This window comes from Papaver somniferum, chromosome 6 (genome assembly GCF_003573695.1).
Source record: "Papaver somniferum cultivar HN1 chromosome 6, ASM357369v1, whole genome shotgun sequence".
NCBI classification, from domain to species: Eukaryota; Viridiplantae; Streptophyta; class Magnoliopsida; order Ranunculales; family Papaveraceae; genus Papaver; species Papaver somniferum.
This window is the reverse complement of record NC_039363.1, coordinates 20,028,629-20,047,318: the sequence shown is the minus strand read 5'-3', so window position 1 is coordinate 20,047,318 and position 18,690 is coordinate 20,028,629. Positions and strand designations below refer to the sequence as shown.

At 43.1% G+C, this 18,690-nt stretch overlaps 1 protein-coding gene and 1 pseudogene across 1 annotated transcript; one reads left to right on the top strand and one right to left on the bottom strand.

Moving 5' to 3' along the window:
- The first annotated feature begins 872 nt into the window (after positions 1-872).
- LOC113290610 lies at positions 873-1,985 on the top strand. Its single transcript, XM_026540198.1, has one exon. It carries the CDS (start codon positions 873-875, stop codon positions 1,983-1,985), a length of 1,113 nt encoding a protein of 370 aa, XP_026395983.1.
- Positions 1,986-15,352: 13,367 nt separating this feature from the next.
- On the bottom strand, positions 15,353-15,452 carry LOC113292088 (annotated as a pseudogene).
- Positions 15,453-18,690: the final 3,238 nt, after the last annotated feature.

Genomic DNA, 18,690 nt, shown 5'->3' with positions numbered 1-18,690 from the left:
TGATCCCTCATGTCGAACCCCCTGTAACAACCGCCGATCCGCCTAATCCTTTGATCCAAACGATTGATGAAGATCTTTATGTGGCCATTAGAGGACAAAGGCAGGCCGGGACTCCGAACCAAGGGTCGAATCATTCCCCCCAGCTGATGACAGAGCTTCAGGAATTGAAGAAGAACCAAAAGGTATACGCGGACGCAGTAGCGTTGCTAGATCGAGAAAACCAAGAGCTCAAAGACAAGATCGCCTAGAGTCTAGAAGCGGCCCACCAGTATGACGAAGCCAATTCTAAAGAACCTGAGCCAAATCATGATCGAAGGATCTTCTTGACAAACGCCAACAATCCCGAACCATTGAACCGAAGAACGACCATAGGAAATGAATCATCCGACCCAGATTACTATCCAGAGGATTCAGACTACTTCGATAGTGAGAACCGAAGATCGGGACGATCCAGAATCCAAAAAGATCATCAGCATGCAATGGAAGACCTTCACGCTGAGATGATGGCTGAAATCAAGCAGCTGAAGGAAAATCAATGAGGAGGAATACTAGAAGAAGTGATGAAAGAAGCCAATACCACTCCATTGACGGCACACTTGGCCAAAGTTCTCATCCCTCAGAAATTCCCTCTCATAGTGTTCGAATGTTACGACGGATCCAACGATCTCGCGGCCCATCTCCGGTACTACAAACGGATTTTAGCTCGATGAGATAATGACGATGCCGTCCTCTGCATATATTTTCCCTCAAGCCTAAAAGGGTCAGCGTTATCCTGGTTTGATAACCTGCCACCAAATTCCATCGACTCCTACCGCCAGCTTACAAAGAAGTTTTTGATGACTTACATGTACAATAAAGTCGTCAATACAGGAATGGACAAACTCTTTTCATTGGCAGTCGGACACAAAGAAACCATCAGAGAATATGCTGATAGGTGGCACAAGATCTGCCAAGCAATAGGGAACGTAGATCCAGTGGTGGTCACCAATTGTTACAAGTGGGGATTGGATATGATGAGTCCATTGTTCGTCGAGATTCATGGAAGTGTCCCCAAAACCAAAGGAGATCTCGAAGTTATCATCGAAAAGCACGCCAGGTTGGAAGAAATCAAGCGGGAAAATCCCAGAGCCCAAACTCAAAGGTCTTATCGGACGAACTCAGTAGAGCAAGATAGCGGATCAAAGAGGGGCGGTTCAACTGAACGTCCTAACGAAGATAAGAGAGGACGAAGGGATGATCGAAGGCACGACGACCGAAAATTTAAAGACCAAGTTTTTACGAAGCTCAACACCAACTACACTCGCATCCTAAGGGAGATTAAGGATCGAGAGAACTTAGAGTGTCCTTGGTCCAAAGGGAAGCAGCCACCACGATCCGAGAAATCTAGAGACTACTGTGAGTACCACTGCTTCAATGGGCATCAGACTGAAAATTGCAAGAACCTCAAGATAATGATTCAAAAGCTGATTGATGCTGGTGATCTCAAGCAATACTTACAGAAGGCCGACATCGAAGAGAGGGCTAAGCGTAACAGGCAAGTCCCCGACGGTAATCGAACGCTCAACACTATATCTTGCTCTGAAGCCACTGGACCATTACTAACTGCCCAAATAGGCAAAAGGTTAAGGAAGCAATTTGAATATTACTGTGAGTTGTACAAAATCGATGGAGTAGAAGTGGACGAACACGAACACTGGATGAACGCTCCAATAACTTTCGATGCTGAGGATGTAGAGGATGAAATGGAAGATCACAACGACCCCTTGGTTCTCACATTACCCATCGCAGGGTGCAATATCAGGAAGGTCCTCATTGATGGAGGGAGCTCGGTCAATGTATTGTTCTATGACACGTTCAAACGAATGGAGCTGAATGAAGAGCAATTGATGTCTTCGTACTACACCGTATACGGATTCAATGGGGGCTCCAACGAAGCCTTTGGGAGATATTGTGTTACAAGTAAACGCAGGACCAATGAAGGTTGATACACGATTCAGCGTAGTGGACGCTCCTTCTCTTTACAATGTCATCATCGGACGAAGATGGGTACACAAGCTCAAAGGAGTAGAAGCGACCTATCATTAGTACCTTAGATTTCCAACACTCGAAGGGGTAATGGAAATAAAAGGAGATCAGGTAACCGCTCTAGAAATGTCAGGCTATACAAAATCAGCTGAATAACGAGCAAGATGAGCAGCGTAAATCTCGGAGAAACCGAAACAAAGAAGCTTCCAAGGAGAAATCCATTGACCTTTATCTCGAACATATTTCCGGAAGAAGTCTGACGAAGGAGAGCATCGTTCTAAATACCGAAGCAGGTACCTCAACAGCTAAGGGGGATGAAGAGCCTACCAAATAGCAATTAAAGAGCGTCCCTCTCCTAGGGGAACCGAAGCCTACATTCACATCGGTGAAACCCGTGAAGGAGATCAATATAGAGACCGCAGATAACCCGAAGATGATCAAAATAGGGACTTTAATGGACAAAGAAAGAGAGATGGCTCTAATCAAGATACTCATGGAGTATGCGGACGTCTTTGCATGGAAATTAGGAGACATGCCAGGAATTTATCCGAAGATAATTCAGCACGAACTCCGTATAAAGCCGGGCACGACCCCCTTCAGGAAGAAAGTACGAAAAGTAGCGCCGGAGTATCACCAAGCAATTGAGAAAGAGCTCCGCAAACTGTTACACTAGTGGAAAATACAAGTTTCGTGACCGTCAAAGAAAGTCATAGATATGAGTTATATGACTTGCTTTGGCCGTCGGGGAAAGGGTCGATGTTTGAGCGTCTTTTTCATCTATGACGTGGACGTGCGGGTCGCTGAAATTCTTATATGAACGACCGATACTAACGGTCAGTAAGTTATGACTGATCCAAATCGGCCGTAAATATAAATCTTAATATAAAAAAATAGATTCAAATTGGCTGTCTGGCCTGACTGAATCTGTCTAGGCTGAAATAATCTGACTGAAACTCAAATGAGAATTCCAAATACTCAAATCATACTTAAATAAAACTAAATCGACTCATTGAAGCTAAACTGAAACTTGCACTTATATATTCAAAATAAAATTTCCATTTAGCATTAATTGTATTAATTAGGTTCAAAGTTAAATCATGAGTTCAGAACAATATATTTAAGCTTAAAGACAAGTGTAATTCACCAGTAAAATGCTACATTCCCCTCCCCAATGCTGAACTGATCCCACACTTAATAATGGATTACCAACAAAAATAAGTCTCCAAATCAATAGAACCAACATAAAAAGACAAGCTGACAATCTCTTATAACTTCATGAAAATATAGTTAAGGGTGAGACATACTCCTTACCTTTCAAAACCATTCCACATACTGATGACCAGAGATGTTCAAGTGTTCTTATAATATCGGCATCAACTGCAATCCAGCTATCTTGACACAAGCGTTGATCGGCCATTGACAAAATTGGATATTACCCGCAGAATTTATCATACTCATTAAATCATAAAGCCTTTTTTTATCATTGGTTTAATGGTCATTCATTTGTTTGGTCAGGATAGTCTATCATTATGCACACATCTTAAGAGTTCCAACTGGTACTAAATATGACAAGAAAGATAAAAAGAAAAAATGACATTGTACATGCAATCTTGAGAAGAACACATACTGTGGCTATCTACTGAAGCAATTAACATTATCTTTGTACGAGGGAAAAACAGAGAGAAACTCTCTGCAACTCCAAAGAGTTGTCTGCTTCCTGAGAACCAAATCCTATTTGTCTCTATAAATTTTATGCGTTGGAGAATAATACTTTAACAGTCACACTAGTGATGCACATACCTTGTTGAATTCCACCTGCAAAGAGATGTCTACTGTTAGTACCCAAATTTCGGTTTAGGTCCTACCCGTCCTAGCTATTACACATGACCTCACAATACCTAATAATAGTAAGAGAGAGAGTTTCCTTTCCATTGTACCTTGTCCTTCCTTATATAGGCTTTTCTAAAAATCCATCTTTTCATGACATCATGCCACATGTCCTAAACCTTCTTAATTACCATTAATGTCATTCCTTAACATGACCTCTTCCTTCTTTGCTAATTCCTCCTTTGTCCTTCCACCCTTTATGGGTATTTTTTATGTGGGCTTGGGTTTAGTCCTCAAGTCCTTATTTCTTTACCCAAGTTTATCCCTACTCTTTTGGGGCATCCCCAACCCACTAAGGGGTGTTACTTTTCATGTATCAACATTAGTCCCCTGGATATTGGGTTAGTCGTCGGATGATCCAATAGCCAACTCTTTTCATGCATTATATTATTTATTTATTATTTTTTTTAGGTACCTCGTGCCATTGAGGGCAGGACGGTTTTCAGAGCATTTATGGCATTTTCTTCTTTATATAGCAACACTGAACTTCCAAACTAATCAATTTCTGTCCTTTCCTTTGTATTTGTTGCCTGAAACTTCACACAGATGGCTCACAATCTTCATGGGTACGTGTTACCTTTATCACCAGTTTCTGCGTTAGTCTCGATGTTCAAAGATTTGGAATTAACGTGCCTGCTACTAGTGGAGGCTGAGATCAAGCTTCTTTGTAATCATAAGTCGGCTAGTAGGGCTTCCACGCTCACTCAGCTTGCGGAGTGCCTTGAGGCGCGCCAGGCCGCTGATGAAACTGGACGATTAACATCCGCGCTCCAGTATGCCTTGGATGACGCCGTTACAACGCGTAATGATGCCGCCTTGTTACTTACTGAATATCTGACAATGAAAGAAACCATCGGGTATGCCATTGTTGATTGCCGCTCGCATATCTCTGGTCATGCGGCTCCGCGCCTCCTCGGGCATACTCTGTCTTTGGATGCTATTTCTGCGGTTGTGAATCCGTCTTATCTCAGGGATGAGCTTGCACGTTTATTGATACTGCGGGAAGAGATAGGCGTGTTGCGCGGACATAGCACGTTGGGATCGTGATGAGCATGAGGGAACTCTTGCATTGGCTCGCGGCGCGAAGGCCAAGGGGAAGATCATTGGAGATATCCATAAACTATTGAGTGATGCCGATTGGGGACTGTCTCGAGCCAATATCCAATGTGATGAGGGTAGGATCATGGTGACGGCCGTTGATACGGACATTGATCATTGTCGCACGTTGACGGACGATTGAACTACGCGTTGTTTTTTTTTCCCAGTTTTCCTTGTTTATTGTTCTTTTTACGCACTTTCCTTCTGAGTCCTTTTCTTTCTTGATTCTCAGGTTCCCCCCTCTGTTGTTTGTATTGGATTGTTCTTCTTTAGTTAATTGATTGTTTTTGACCTTGTGAATATTGTCCTGCCGGCTATGAGCTTTAGTTCTCGAGTCCCCGGTGTTTACATCCGGTGTATATTGGGGTTGCCACCTTTCCTTAATATGAGTCGACACGTGTTTAATCGTGCAGAAAAAAAGGGGGTGGTGGTGATTAATTGCATGGTAATCCACGCAAGCCTCTTATATATGTGTCTTCGTATGTAGTTCTTGTTTCTTAGTTTAAGCCACCCTATCCATCTCTACCTTTTCTGATCAACAAATCGCCAGCATGGCTAATTCTCTTCATGGGTATAATCTATCCTTGGCACCCATTCCCATGTTAATCTCGGAAATGTTTAAGCAGGACGAGATGAAACGACTTCTGCTCGTAAAACCAAGAATGAAGAGCTTCGGCCAGAGAAAGGTGAATAGGGACGCTAAACGCGCGAATTTCAGGGCACAATATGAGGTGTACCAAGCTGCTCAGCAAGCCGAATCTTCCGGTCGGGTGTCGTTGGAGATCCAGCGGGCATTGGATGAGGCTGTCACTGCTCGTGATGTGGTCGATCAATTGTTCGCGGATTCCCTGATGATGATAGCTACTACGGATCGCGCCATCTCAGATTTCCATCTTTGGATCTCTCATCAGGGGGGCTTACCACTTCTTGGACATACCCTGACCTTAACAACTGCATCAACGCTTGTATCTTACTCTTATATCGAGTACGAGTTGGCTCGTTTATTGATCTTGAAGGAGTAAGCGGGCCTATTGTGGACGCTCAGGTTTATTCATCAGGATAAGGTGCACAAGGAATATGACGATCATGAGGATACTCTTTCAGTCGCCCATGGGGCCGGGGCTGAGAGTAATGTTATTCAGTACATCTTTAATTTGGTGAATGAAGCTGATCAAGATCTCCGTTTGGCTACTGCGCAGTGCGACGATGGCCGCTTGATGTGGAGGCTTTGGACGCATACATTGCTCGTTGTCGGGCGTTGATAGCTGGTTAGGTTGTGTGTCCCTTCATGGGATGTCTTTAGTTACCTAGATTTTTTTGTGTAAGTGATCTTTGCTTTTTATATTGAAAATATTGTTGTCCTTTTGTATAGCAAGGGGTTACTGGGTGGAGTGGACGTTTGCTGAACGCGCTTACTCCTTCCCCCTCTCCCCCCTCTCTTTTTTTTTGTGAGGATGTAGAAGTGAATGTTTTCTAAACGCGCCTGTTTCCCCTCCTTTTTATGCAAAGATTCTCTTATTTCAAGGATGCTGGGTGAGGCGGGTATTGGTTAAACGCGCCTACTCCCTCCCCTTTCAAGGGTTTTGAGTGGGATGGGCGTTGGTTAAACGCGCCTACTTCCCCCCCCCCCCCCCTCCCCCCTTTTTTTCCTTTTGTTTCAAGGGTTTTGGGTGGCGCGGGGCATTGGTTAAATGCGCTTACTCCTTCCCTTTTTGTTCTTTTGTTTCTAGGATATTGGGTGGGGAAGGCGTTGGTTAAACGCGCATACTCCCCCCATTTTTTTCTTTTGTTTCAAGGATATTGGGTGGGGCAGGCGTTAGTTAAACACGCCTATTCCCCTTTTTGTTTTTATTATTTTGTTTCAAGGGTTTTGGGTGGGGAGAGCGTTGGTTGAACGCGCCTACTCCCCCCTTTTTTATTCTTTTGTTTTAAGGATGTTGGGTGGGGCAGGCGTTGGTTCGACGTGCCTACTCCCCCATTTTGTTTTTTTTTTGTTATTTTTGTCAAGGATTTTGGTTAAACGTGCCTACCACCTCCTTTTTCAAGGGTTTTGAGTAGGACGGGCGTTGGTTAAACGCGCCTACCCCGCCACCCCCCCCCTCCCCCTTTTGTCCTTTTATTTCAAGGATTTTGGGTGGGCGGGGCATTGGTTAAATGCGCTTCAAGGGTTTTGGGTGGGCGGGCGTTGATTAAACGCGCCTACTCCCTCCCTTTTTGTTCTTTTTTTTCTAGGATACTGGGTGGGGAAGGCGTTGGTTAAACGCGTCTACTTCCCCTTTTTTTAAGGGTTTTGGGTGGGGCAGGCATTGGTTAAACGCGCATACTCCCCCCTTTTTTCTTTTGTTTCAAGGATACTGGGTGGAGCAGGCGTTAGTTAAACGCGCCTATCCCCTTTTTGTTTTTATTATTTTGTTTTAAGGGTTTTGGGTGGGGAGAGCGTTGGTTGAACGCGCCTACCTCCCCCCCTTTTTTTGTTCTTTTGTTTTAAGGATACTGGATGGGGTAGGCGTTGGTTAGACGTGCATACTCCTCCCATTTTGTTTTTGTTTTTGTTATTTTTTTTCAAGGGTTTTGGGCGGGGAGGGAGTTGGTTAAACGCGCCTACTCTCCCCCTCCTTTTTCAAGGTTTTTGAGTGGGACGGGCGTTGGCTAAACACGCCTACCACGCCACCCCCCTCCCTCCCATTATTGTCCTTTTGTTTCAAGGGTTTTGGGTGGGGCGGGGTACTGGTTAAATGCGCTACAAGGGTTTTGGATGGGGCGGGCGATGATTAAACGCGCATACTCCCTCCCTTTTTGTTCTTTTGTTTCTAGGATACTGGGTGGGGCTGGCGTTGGTTAAACGCGCCTACTCCCCCTTTTTCAAGGGTTTTGGGTGGGGCAGGAGTTGCTTAAACGCGCGTACTCCCCCTTTTTTTCTTTTGTTTCAAGGATACTGGGTGGGGCAGGCGTTAGTTAAACGCGCATATTCCCCTTTTTATTTTTATTCTTTTGTTTCAAGGATTTTGGGTGGGGAGAGCGTTGGTTGAACGCGCCTACTCCCCCCCTCCCTTTTTTTGTTCTTTTGTTTTAAGGATACTGGGTGGGGCAGGCGTTGGTTTGACGTGCCTACTCCTCCCATTTTTTTTTTTGTTATTTCTTTTAAGGGTTTTGGGTGGGGAGGGAGTTGGTTAAACACGCCTACTCCCCCCTCCTTTTTCAAGGGTTTGGAGTGGGACGGGCGTTGGTTAAACGCGCCTACCCCGCCACCCCCCTCCCTTCCCTTTTTGTCCTTTTGTTTCAAGGGTTTTGGGTGGGGCGGGGCATTGGTTAAATGCGCTTCAAGGGTTTTGGGTGGGGAGGGCGTTGATTAAACGCGCCTACTCCCTCCCTTTTTGTTCTTTTGTTTCTAGGATACTGGGTGGGGCAGGCGTTGGTTAAACGCGCCTACTCCCCCCTTTTTTTTCTTTTTTTTAAGGATACTGGGTGGGGCAGGCGTTAGTTAAACACGCTTATTCCCCACTTTTTGTTTTTATTATTTTGTTTCAAGGATTTTGGGTGGGGAGAGCGTTGGTTGAACGCGCCTACTCCCCCCCCCTTTTTATTCTTTGTTTTAAGTATACTGGGTGGGGCAGGCGTTGGTTAGACGTGCCTACTCTCACCATTTTGTTTTTTGTTTTTGTTATTTTTTTTCAAGGGTTCTGGGTGGGGAAGGAATTGGTTAAACGCGCCTACTCCCCCTCCTTTTTCAAGGGTTTTGAGTGGGACGGGCGTTGGTTAAACGCGCCTACCCCGCCACCCCCTCCATCCCATTTTTGTCCTTTGTTTCAAGGGTTGGGGGGGGGGGGGGGGGGGGGAGGGGGGAGCATTGGTTAAATGCGCTTCAAGGGTTTTGGGTGGGGCGGGCGTTGATTAAACGCGCATACTCCCTCCCTTTTTGTTCTTTTGTTTCTAGGATACTGGGTGGGGCAGGCGTTGGTTAAACGCGCCTACTCCCCCCCTTTTCAAGGGTTTTGGGTGTGGCAGGCGTTGGTTAAATGCGCATACTCTCCCCCTTTTTTCTAATGTTTCAAGGATACTGGGTGGGGCAGGCGTTAGTTAAACGCGCCTATTCCCCCTTTTTATTTTTATTCTTTTGTTTCAAGGGTTTTGGGTGGGGAGAGCGTTGGTTGAACGCGCCTACTCCCCCCCTCCCTTTTTTTGTTCTTTTGTTTTAAGGATACTGGGTGGGGCAGGCGTTGGTTTGACGTGCCTACTCCCCCCCATTTTGTTTTTGTTATTTTTTTAAAGAGTTTTGGGTGGGGAGGGAGTTGGTTAAACGCGCCTACTTCCCCCTCCTTTTTCAAGCGTTTTGAGTGGGACGGGCGTTGGTTAAACTCGCCTACCCCGCCACTCCCCTCTTTCCCCTTTTTGTTCTTTTGTTTCAAGGGTTTTGGATGGGGCGGGACATTGGTTAAATGCGCTTCAAGGGTTTTGGGTGGGGCGGGCGTTGATTAAACGCGCCTACTCCCTCCCCTTTTGTTCTTTTGTTTCTAGGATACTGGGTGCGGCAGGCGTTAGTTAAACGCGCCTACTCCCCCCTTTTTCAAGGGTTTTGGGTGGGGCAGGCGTTGGTTAAACGCGCATATTCCCCCTCTTTTTCTTTTGTTTCAAGGATACTGGGTGGGGCAGGCGTTAGTTAAACGCGCCTATTCCCCCCTTTTTATTTTTATTCTTTTGTTTCAAGGGTTTTGGGTGGGGAGAGCGTTGGTTGAACGCGCCTACTCCCCCCCTTTTTTTGTTCTTTTGTTTTAAGGATACTCGGTGGGGCAGGCGTTGGTTAGACGTGCCTACTCCCCCATTTTGTTTTGTTTTTTTTTTTATTTTTTTCAAGGATTTGGGTGGGGAGGGAGTTGGTTAAACGCGCCTACCCCCCTCCTTTTCCAAGGGTTTTGAGTGGGATGGGCGTTGGTTAAACGCGCCTACCCCGCCACCCCCTCCCCTTTTTGTCCTTTTGTTTCAAGGGTTTTGGGTGGGGAGGGGCATTGGTTAAATGCGCTTCAAGGGTTTTGGGTGGGGCGGGCGTTGATTCAACGCGCCTACTCCCTCCCTTTTTGTTCTTTTATTTCTAGGATACTGGGTGGGCAGGCGTTGGTTAAATGCGCCTACTCCCCCCTTTTTAAGGGTTTTGGGTGGGGCAGGCGCTGGTTAAACGCGTATACTCCCCCCTTTTTTTCTTGTGTTTCAAGGATACTGGGTGGGGCAGGCGTTAGTTAAACGCGCCTATTCCCCAATTTTTATTTTTATTCTTTTGTTTCAAGGGTTTTGGGTGGGTAGAGCGTTGGTTGAACGCGCCTACTCTCCCTTCCTCTTTTCTTTTCTTTTGTTTTAAGGATACTGGGTGGGGTAGGCGTTGGTTAGAGTGCATACTCCCCCCATTTTGTTTTTGTTTTTGTTCTTTTTTCTCAAGGGTTTTGGGTGGGGAGGGCGTTGGTTAAACGCGCCTCCCCCTCCCTTTTCCAAGGGTTTTGGGTGGGGCGGGCGTTGGTTAAACGCGCCTACCCCACCCACTTTTTCAAGGGTTTTGGGTTTTGTCCGGAGACTCTTTTGAAGGACTTGAGACTTTTGCAGGATTTTCCAGTCGATTAGGCGCCTTTGGCTGCCCTGAGGCTCTTTTGAAGGCTTACAATCAATCGGGCGCTTTTGGATGTCTCGCTGCTTTGTATAATGCGTTAATCTATCAGGAGCCTTTGGCTACCCTGAGACCTTTTGTAGAATTTGTCAGTCGATCAGGCGCCTTTGGCTTCCCTGAGACCTTTTATAGAATTTGTCAGTCGATTAGGGGCCCCATGGCTTCCCTGAGACCTTTTGTAAAGTTTCAGTCAATCAGGCGCTCTTGGATGCCCTGAGACCTTTTGTAAAATTTGTCAGTCAATCAGGTTCCCTTGGCTACCCTGAAACCTTTTGTAGAATTTGTCAGTCGATCAAACGCCCTTGGCTTCCCTGAGACCTTTCGTAAAATTTGTAAGTCGATCAGGCGCTCTTGGCTGCCCTGAGACCTTTTATAGAATTTGTCAGTCGATCAGGCGCCTTTGGATGTCCTGAGACCTTTTGTAAAGTTTGTCAGTCAATCAGGCGCATTTGGCTGCTCTAAGACCTTTTGTAGAATTTGTCAGTCAATCAGGCGCCTTTGGCTGTCTTGAGACCTTTTGTAAAGTTTGTCAGTCAATCAGGCTCCCTTGACTGTCCTGAGACCTTTTGTAGAATTCGTCAGTCAATCAGGCGCCTTTGGCTGTCCTGAGACTTTTTGTAAAATTTCTCAGTCAATCAGGCGCCCTTGGCTTCCCTGAGACCTTTTGTAGAATTTCAATTAATCGAAAGCATGTTTTTTTTTGCAACTTACTTTATTTATCGAGGAGGGAGTTTACATGGCATGAATTATGCGTAAAATTTCTTCAACCATTTGGCATTGATGGCCGTCTTAACTTTAGTTCCGTTCATGCGTCGAAGCTTGTAGTATCCGCTTTCTACCGCCTTTCTTATTGTAAAAGGGCCTTCCCAGTTTGCCGCGAATTTTCCAAAACTGGCATTCCTTTGTACGAATGGGGCGATTTTCAGGACTATTTCACCGACCTTGAATGTCCTCTCTATTACGCTCTGGTTGTAGTAATTAGCTGTGCGCTTTCTATAAGCTTCCGCGAACCTTACTTCCCGCGTTCTTCTTTCCTCTATTGTGTCTAAGTGGGAAAAACGACTCACTTCATCTGGTGTGGTATGGCTAGCCATTTCTACTCTCGCGGATGGGATTGTTATCTCTGCAGGTAGAATTGCGTCTTCTACGTAGACCAGTGAATAAGGGGATGCGCCGGTGGAATTTGGTTTAGAGATTCTAAATTCCCAAAGTGCCAACGACAGCCGTTCGTGCCATTCCCTATGGTGGTCATGTAGTAGCCTACTGAGGATGCGGATAAGCGTTTTGTTCGTCGCCTCCTCCTGCACATTTCCTTTGGGGTAATAAGGGATAGACGTGTGAAGTCTTACATTGTATTGGCGGAGTAGATCGATCACATCCTTGTTCACAAAAGATTTTGCGTTATCTGCCCTGATTATCATAAGTGCACCGAGTCTGCAAATGATGCGTTCTTTGATGAATGTGGCTATTGTAGCTCCAGCGTAGTCTTTGAGGGGTATAGCCTCAACCCATTTTGACGCGTATTTAGTGGCGGTGATTATGTACTTGTGTCGTCTCGAGGATGTCGGGTTGATCGGACCTATGAGATCGAGCCCTGATAGACACATTTTTGTGTCCGATTTGTCTCGATTATATATGTTGTTAGGGCTCATTTTTGTATTTATTATGGTGTTTTATTTATTTGTAGGTATTTTTGGCTCGAAAAGTTGTCGGAAAGCACCCGGAGGAAATTTGCTATTCGAACTCTCACTTTGGATAAGGGGTAGACTAATTACTAAGGGGAATCCCATTTCCAGACAGTTGCTAATCGCACCCCTACATTGGATAAGGGGCAGCCATCTTTAACATTCAAAAATCAGGTATTTGGCGGGAAAAAAATGCAGTTAAAGAGCAGTTTTGGCAATCGTGATTTGAAGGAGTTTGAGGTCGATTAAACCTCTGATTTTCATAGGATAGACTCCTTATGGGTCTAGGAATCTGATATGGGTGTTTAAATCGATTAGAATGGGCTCAATCGACGGATTTTTCTCACAACAAAAAAATATGGAAAGTCACGTGTGTGACCTGTTTTAGGGAATTTTAGAGAGATTAAAGCGTTGTAAACCTTCCCAAAGATTTGTAGCTAAGGAAGAGTTTATAATAAAAAGGAAAGCTCAGAAACGTAGAAATCTAAAACAAGAAATTGTCGCAACTTGGCCGTGAAGAGAAGGAAAGAGATTTTGGAAGATTTGGGAGAGATTTAATCGGTATTTTTGATATAAATAGATGTCTTGGGTCATATAGAAGAGGTGTCGAGAGTTTGGGAACCTAAGGAGAGCCAGAGAAGAAGAAATCAGAGCTTTACCAAACTCTGTTTCTGCTGCTGCTGGCTGAAGAAGAAGAACGCGAAGAACATTGACGTCGGTAACAGTCGCAGAAAGTGTCGTTGTTTAACAGCTGAAGAACATTAAGCTGTCAGGGCAGTTATTTAGGGTCTTAAAATCAGCGACAAAGCAACAGTTTTTCTGTAACAGTTCCATTGTAACAGCTGTTTTGCAACACCAATACACTGTTGCAAACAGTCTGTGTTATTACTTTTCACTCTTTTAATCATCTTTTGAGCAACAAACACATTTTGAGATCATGATTAATATGAGGAGCTAAACCCCATTGCTGAGGCGATAGGAAGCTATTTTTCCAACAAAAAGTGGTATATTCTATTTTATCTTTTTATTTGCAATAATTATATGATTATTTGCCTTGAACTATTATTGAATATGATTTTTATTTGAGTGATTGTGATCTATTTTGATGGAGTATGCTTAGTTTTAAGACTTTTGATGCTTCATACTTGGTATTTACAATTATTACTTTTGAAAATCTACTTGTTGCAATATTTTAGAATCAAATTAAACAAGAAAATTGCAAATATAAGTATTGATTTAATCACTTTGAACTTGGAAAATAGTGGAATCTTAGCCTCAGTGTTCCTTTTAGTATTGATATCATCTTTGATTGAGTTTGCTATAATTTTTAGTGAGTTTTCTATTTTAGTATTAGAATTTAAGTCTAATTAATATCCTTCACAAGTCTGAGAATCGAATCACTTTTACCACTATCTACAAATCACATCAATTTTTGGCGCCGCCGACGCGGACTTGTTTTTAGGGTTTTAGATTTATTTTTTTATTTTATTTTTTTACTTTTTTATGTTTTTGGGTATTTTTCTTGTGTCTACATGTTCTGGATCATAAAGAAAATTGAGCCAAGGAGTTTGGTGATTTCATAAATACATGGAGCTAAAGATTAAAGTAAAAAGAACAGAAAAGAAGACAATTTTAGTTTAGGGTTTGTTTATTTTATTTAAAAAAAAAAAACAAAAACTGTATTAGGGTTTATTATTTTTGTAATTTTTCTTTATTTTTTTTTTGAACTTTTGGACTTTGGACTTTGGGACATTACTTTAAATATAAACTGTTTGCAGAGAAGGAGGACAATTACGATATTATCTCTGCACCTTGGGTTCGTACACTAGACATCAGAGTCAGTGGTCCGAGTCGACTACAACCGATTCATCCCCCGTCTGGAATGGGAGGTAAGATCCTAAACACTCGCGAATCCCCTGTCAGCGAGTTACTGAACTCCTTCGTATGCATATATGTTGAGGACTGAATAAGGACATTTATTTTTCTAGTAAAGGGCAAGGCATGGCCATACAAGATAAGGGTTCGGATTTCATCACCGTTCTCTTCTTTCCCGCTTTAGGAACACGTAACCTACGCGAACCTAAGCCTAAAATTTTGACTAGAACGAGACCGATAGGGTAACGAGCTTAACAGGAAAGTCATTCGAAAAATATTGGTTACTCTTTTAAGCATACTTCGAAGTTCTTGACGGTTTCTGTAAGTTGAATGCGTGACTGCCGCCTTGTAATACCGGTGAGGCCTTGGGTATCAAAGCTCCACCGAGCTTCCCTCGCCTCTATTCAACTTACGTTAACTCGGATTGATTCCAGAGGGGTTTGCTTAAATTGTAACGAATTCCCGTTCGAAGGATTAGAAGCTGGTCTAGAAACAATCTAAGTGGAGCCATCATGCTTTTTGTTTGCTAGAAATCAATAGGTTTGATTTGGTTGAGTCGGCCTTGATCTGTGTTTGCTTACCCTTCCAATTTAGAAAATTCTATTGTATGCCTGAACGTAAAAGAGACGCACTAGGTAGATTTGTTAAAGAGAAACCTAGTAGTTCGAAGCGTCTCGATTACCTTAATCTAGAAAGTCCGGCTTTTGAAGAGTCTGTTTTTGAACGTTCTTTGACTGAGGAGAGAATCCTTGTTGCTCCGATAGCGCCAGAAATGGCAACTTTGAAAGCTTTGTTGAATCCAACTAGGACTACCCGTCCTTCGTGTATTAAGTTAGCTGAAACGGAGGCACCCTATGAACTGAAACCTGGGACCTTACAGATGCTCCCAATTTTTAGGGAAAGAAAATGAAAACCCTTATTACCATGTTAGGGATTTTGAGGAAATTTGTAGTACTCTAAGAATTAGAGGCTTAGATGATGATGCTTTGAAACTTAGGTTATTCCCATTTTCCCTGAAAGATAAGGCCAAGTCGTGGCTATAGTTTGGACTCCGAGTCAATTGAGACATATGAACAACTTACATCTGCCTTTTTCAATAAGTTTTTCCCTAGGCACAAAACATCGTCTATTAGGACGCAAATATGCACATTTTCACAACAAGAGGGAGAATCTTTATATAGGTATTTGGAAAGGTTCAATGATTTATTATCCCAGTGTCCTCATCATGGTTTAGAAAAGGTTAGGCTAGTTCAGATCCTTTATGAGGGTTTAGATTATTCCACAACGACCATGGTTGAGTCTCTATGCACTGGTGGATTTGAAAACCAAACTGTTGATGCGGCGATGGAATTTTTTAATGAAATCGCCGAAAAAACCCAGCAATGGGAAAATAGTAGGGCACCCCAGAAAACAATTTTTAAGTAGAGGAAACGTTAATAGGGTAGAAGGAGGCTATGAATCAGATGCCAAAATTGCTGCTATAGCAAAAAGGTTAGAAGCCTTAGAAGTGGGCCAGACTAGTGGTAGAGTGGAGCCTTTTTGGGAAGGCCAGAATATTGAAGAGCAGGCCAATGCTCTTTATAATAACACTAGATTTGATAACCGTCAAAAGATTGACCCATATTCAGAAACCTATAATCCTGGTTGGAGAAACCATCCGAACCTTTCGTGGTCTAAGGGCCAAAGTCAAGGTCAGTTTAGTAATTCTAATGCTCCCCCAGGTTTTGGCTATACTAAGAATCCTTCAGGACTAGCTCAGTTTCAGAATCAGTCAGATAAGAAAATCCTAAGTTTAGAGGAATCTCTCGCCTTGTTAACTCAGCAAACTGCAAAATTCCAGTTATCCGTAGAACAAGTCTACAAGCTAGTAACAGGATAGGACAAGAAAATAGTCAGGCTATTTCCGAGTTAAAAACCCAGGTTGGTCTGATAAGTGATTCTTGAGAGAAAAAGGTAAGTTTCCTAGTCAAACACAACCCAACCCTAGAGGAGTTCATGAATTAGGTGCAAAACCATCGAATCAATTGAATGCTGTTAGAACCCTTAGAAGTGGTAGAGTTGTAGACAATAAGGTAACCATGCCCGATAGTGAACATACTGTAGTTCACCCTCAGGATCTCACCTCTCAGGACCAGTAGCTGAAGAGACTGATAAAGTTTCTGATGATGTGAATTCGGTTCCTGAAAGGTCTGATTTTAGGCCTAGAGCCCCATTTCCTCAGCTATTAGTACCAACAAAGAAGGAATCGAACTTTAATGACATAGTGGAGGTTTTTAAGCAAGTTACCATAAACCTTCCCTTATTAGATGCAATTAGGCAAATTCCTGCTTATGCCAAGTTCCTTAAGGATATGTGTACGCGAAAGAAAACTTAGCGTCCATAAGAAAGCCTTTTTAGCTAGTCACGTAAGTTCAATCATTCAGAACACCACAACTCCAAAGTACAAAGACCCAGGTTCTCCTACCATTGCTTGCACAATAGGTAACTTCCGGGTAAAAAAGCTTTACTTGACTTAGGAGCCAGTGTGAACTTACTGCCATTCCATGTATACTTACAGCTAGGACTTGGTGAAATGAAACCTACTCAGATGACACTGCAGTTAGCTGATAGGTCTGTTAAAATCCCTCGAGGTGTTATCGAGGATGTTCTTATTGAGGTCGACAAGTTTATTTATCCAGTGGATTTCGTGGTCCTAGATACCCAACCTGTCCCTGACCCAGAGAACCAGATACCTGTGATTTTAGGTCGCCCATTTTTAGCTACGTCTAATGCGATCATTAACTGTCGAAATGGTGTGATGAGTTTATCTTTTGGTAATATGACTATGGAGATGAACATTTTTAATGTCAGTAAGCAACCTCATGAGCTAGATGACACATGTGTTGAGGAGGTGAACATGATAGAAGCCTTAGTTCAGGAGTCATTACCAAACATCTTGTCTGAAGACCCATTAGAAAGTTGTCTATCCCATTTTGGTTTAGATTTTGACGACGATAGCACTATTGAACAGGTGAATGCTCTATTAGATTCTACCCCTGTGTTAGACACTGATAGATGGAAAGCTAGGTTCGAACCGTTACCAGTTTCTGAGACTACCCTAATTCCTTCTTTAGAAGAGCCCCCAAAGTTGGACCTTAAACCACTACCGATACTCTAAAGTATGTGTTTTTAGGCCCATCTGAGACTTTACCTGTGATTGTAGCTTCCAATTTGGATAGTGATCAGGAAAGTAGGCTAGTAAATGTACTTCAAGACAATAAGGAAGCTTTAGGGTGGACTATAGCAGACATTAAGGGTATAAGTCCTACTGTGTGTATGCATCAGATTCATTTAGAGGAAGACTCCAAACCTTCTAGGGAGATGCAACGTCGACTGAACCCTAACATGAAAGAGGTAGTTCGAAAAGAGGTGCTTAAGTTGTTAGATGCGGGTATTATTTACCCAATTTCAGACAGTAAGTGGGTCATCCCTGTTCAGGTTGTCCCCAAGAAATCAGGTATCACTGTAGTCCATAATGATAATAATGAATTAATCCCAACCCGAGTGACCACAGGATGGCGTGTGTGTATTGACTATAGGAAATTGAACAAGGTCACAAGGAAGGATCACTTTCCCCTTCCTTTTATCGACCAAATGCTAGAGCGATTAGCTGGACATAGTCACTATTGCTTATTAGATGGCTACTCCGGTTATAATCATATCGTTATTGCCCCAGAAGACCAAGAGAAAACCACTTTTACCTGTCCCTTTGGTACCTTTGCGTATAGATGCATGCCTTTCGGGCTATGTAATGCCCCTGCTACTTTTCAGTGTTGTATGATGAGCATATTTTCTGATATGGTAGAACGGTTCTTAGAGGTCTTTATGGATGATTTTTCAGTGTTTGGTTCATCTTTTGATGAGTTCTTGCATCATTTGACATTAGTGTTGACTAGGTGTAAGGAAAAAATTTAGTGCTTAATTGGGAAAAATGCCATTTCATGGTTAAATCAGGAATTGTATTAGGGCACATCGTCTCTTCAAAGGGTATAGAGGTAGACAAAGCCAAAGTTGACCTTATTAAGACTTTACAGGTCCCAAAAACCGTAAAATATATTAGGTCATTCCTAGGGTATGCAGGTTTTTACCGTCGATTCATTAAGGATTTTAGCTTGATTTCTAGACCTCTTTGCAATTTGCTTGCAAAAGATGTTAAGTTTGTCTTTGATGATGCTTGTTTAGAGGCTTTTGAGAAGCTTAAAACTTTACTCACTACTGCCCCGATAGTCCAGGCACCTGACTGGGACCTACCCTTTGAGATTATGTGTGATTCTTCAGATTATGCTATAGGCGTCGTTTTAGGACAACGAGAAAACAAATTACTTTATGTGATTTATTATGCTAGAAAAACTCTGAGTGATGCCCAAATGAACTACACAACTACCGAGAAGGAACTTTTAGCCATCTTGTTTGCCTTGGATAAGTTTAGGT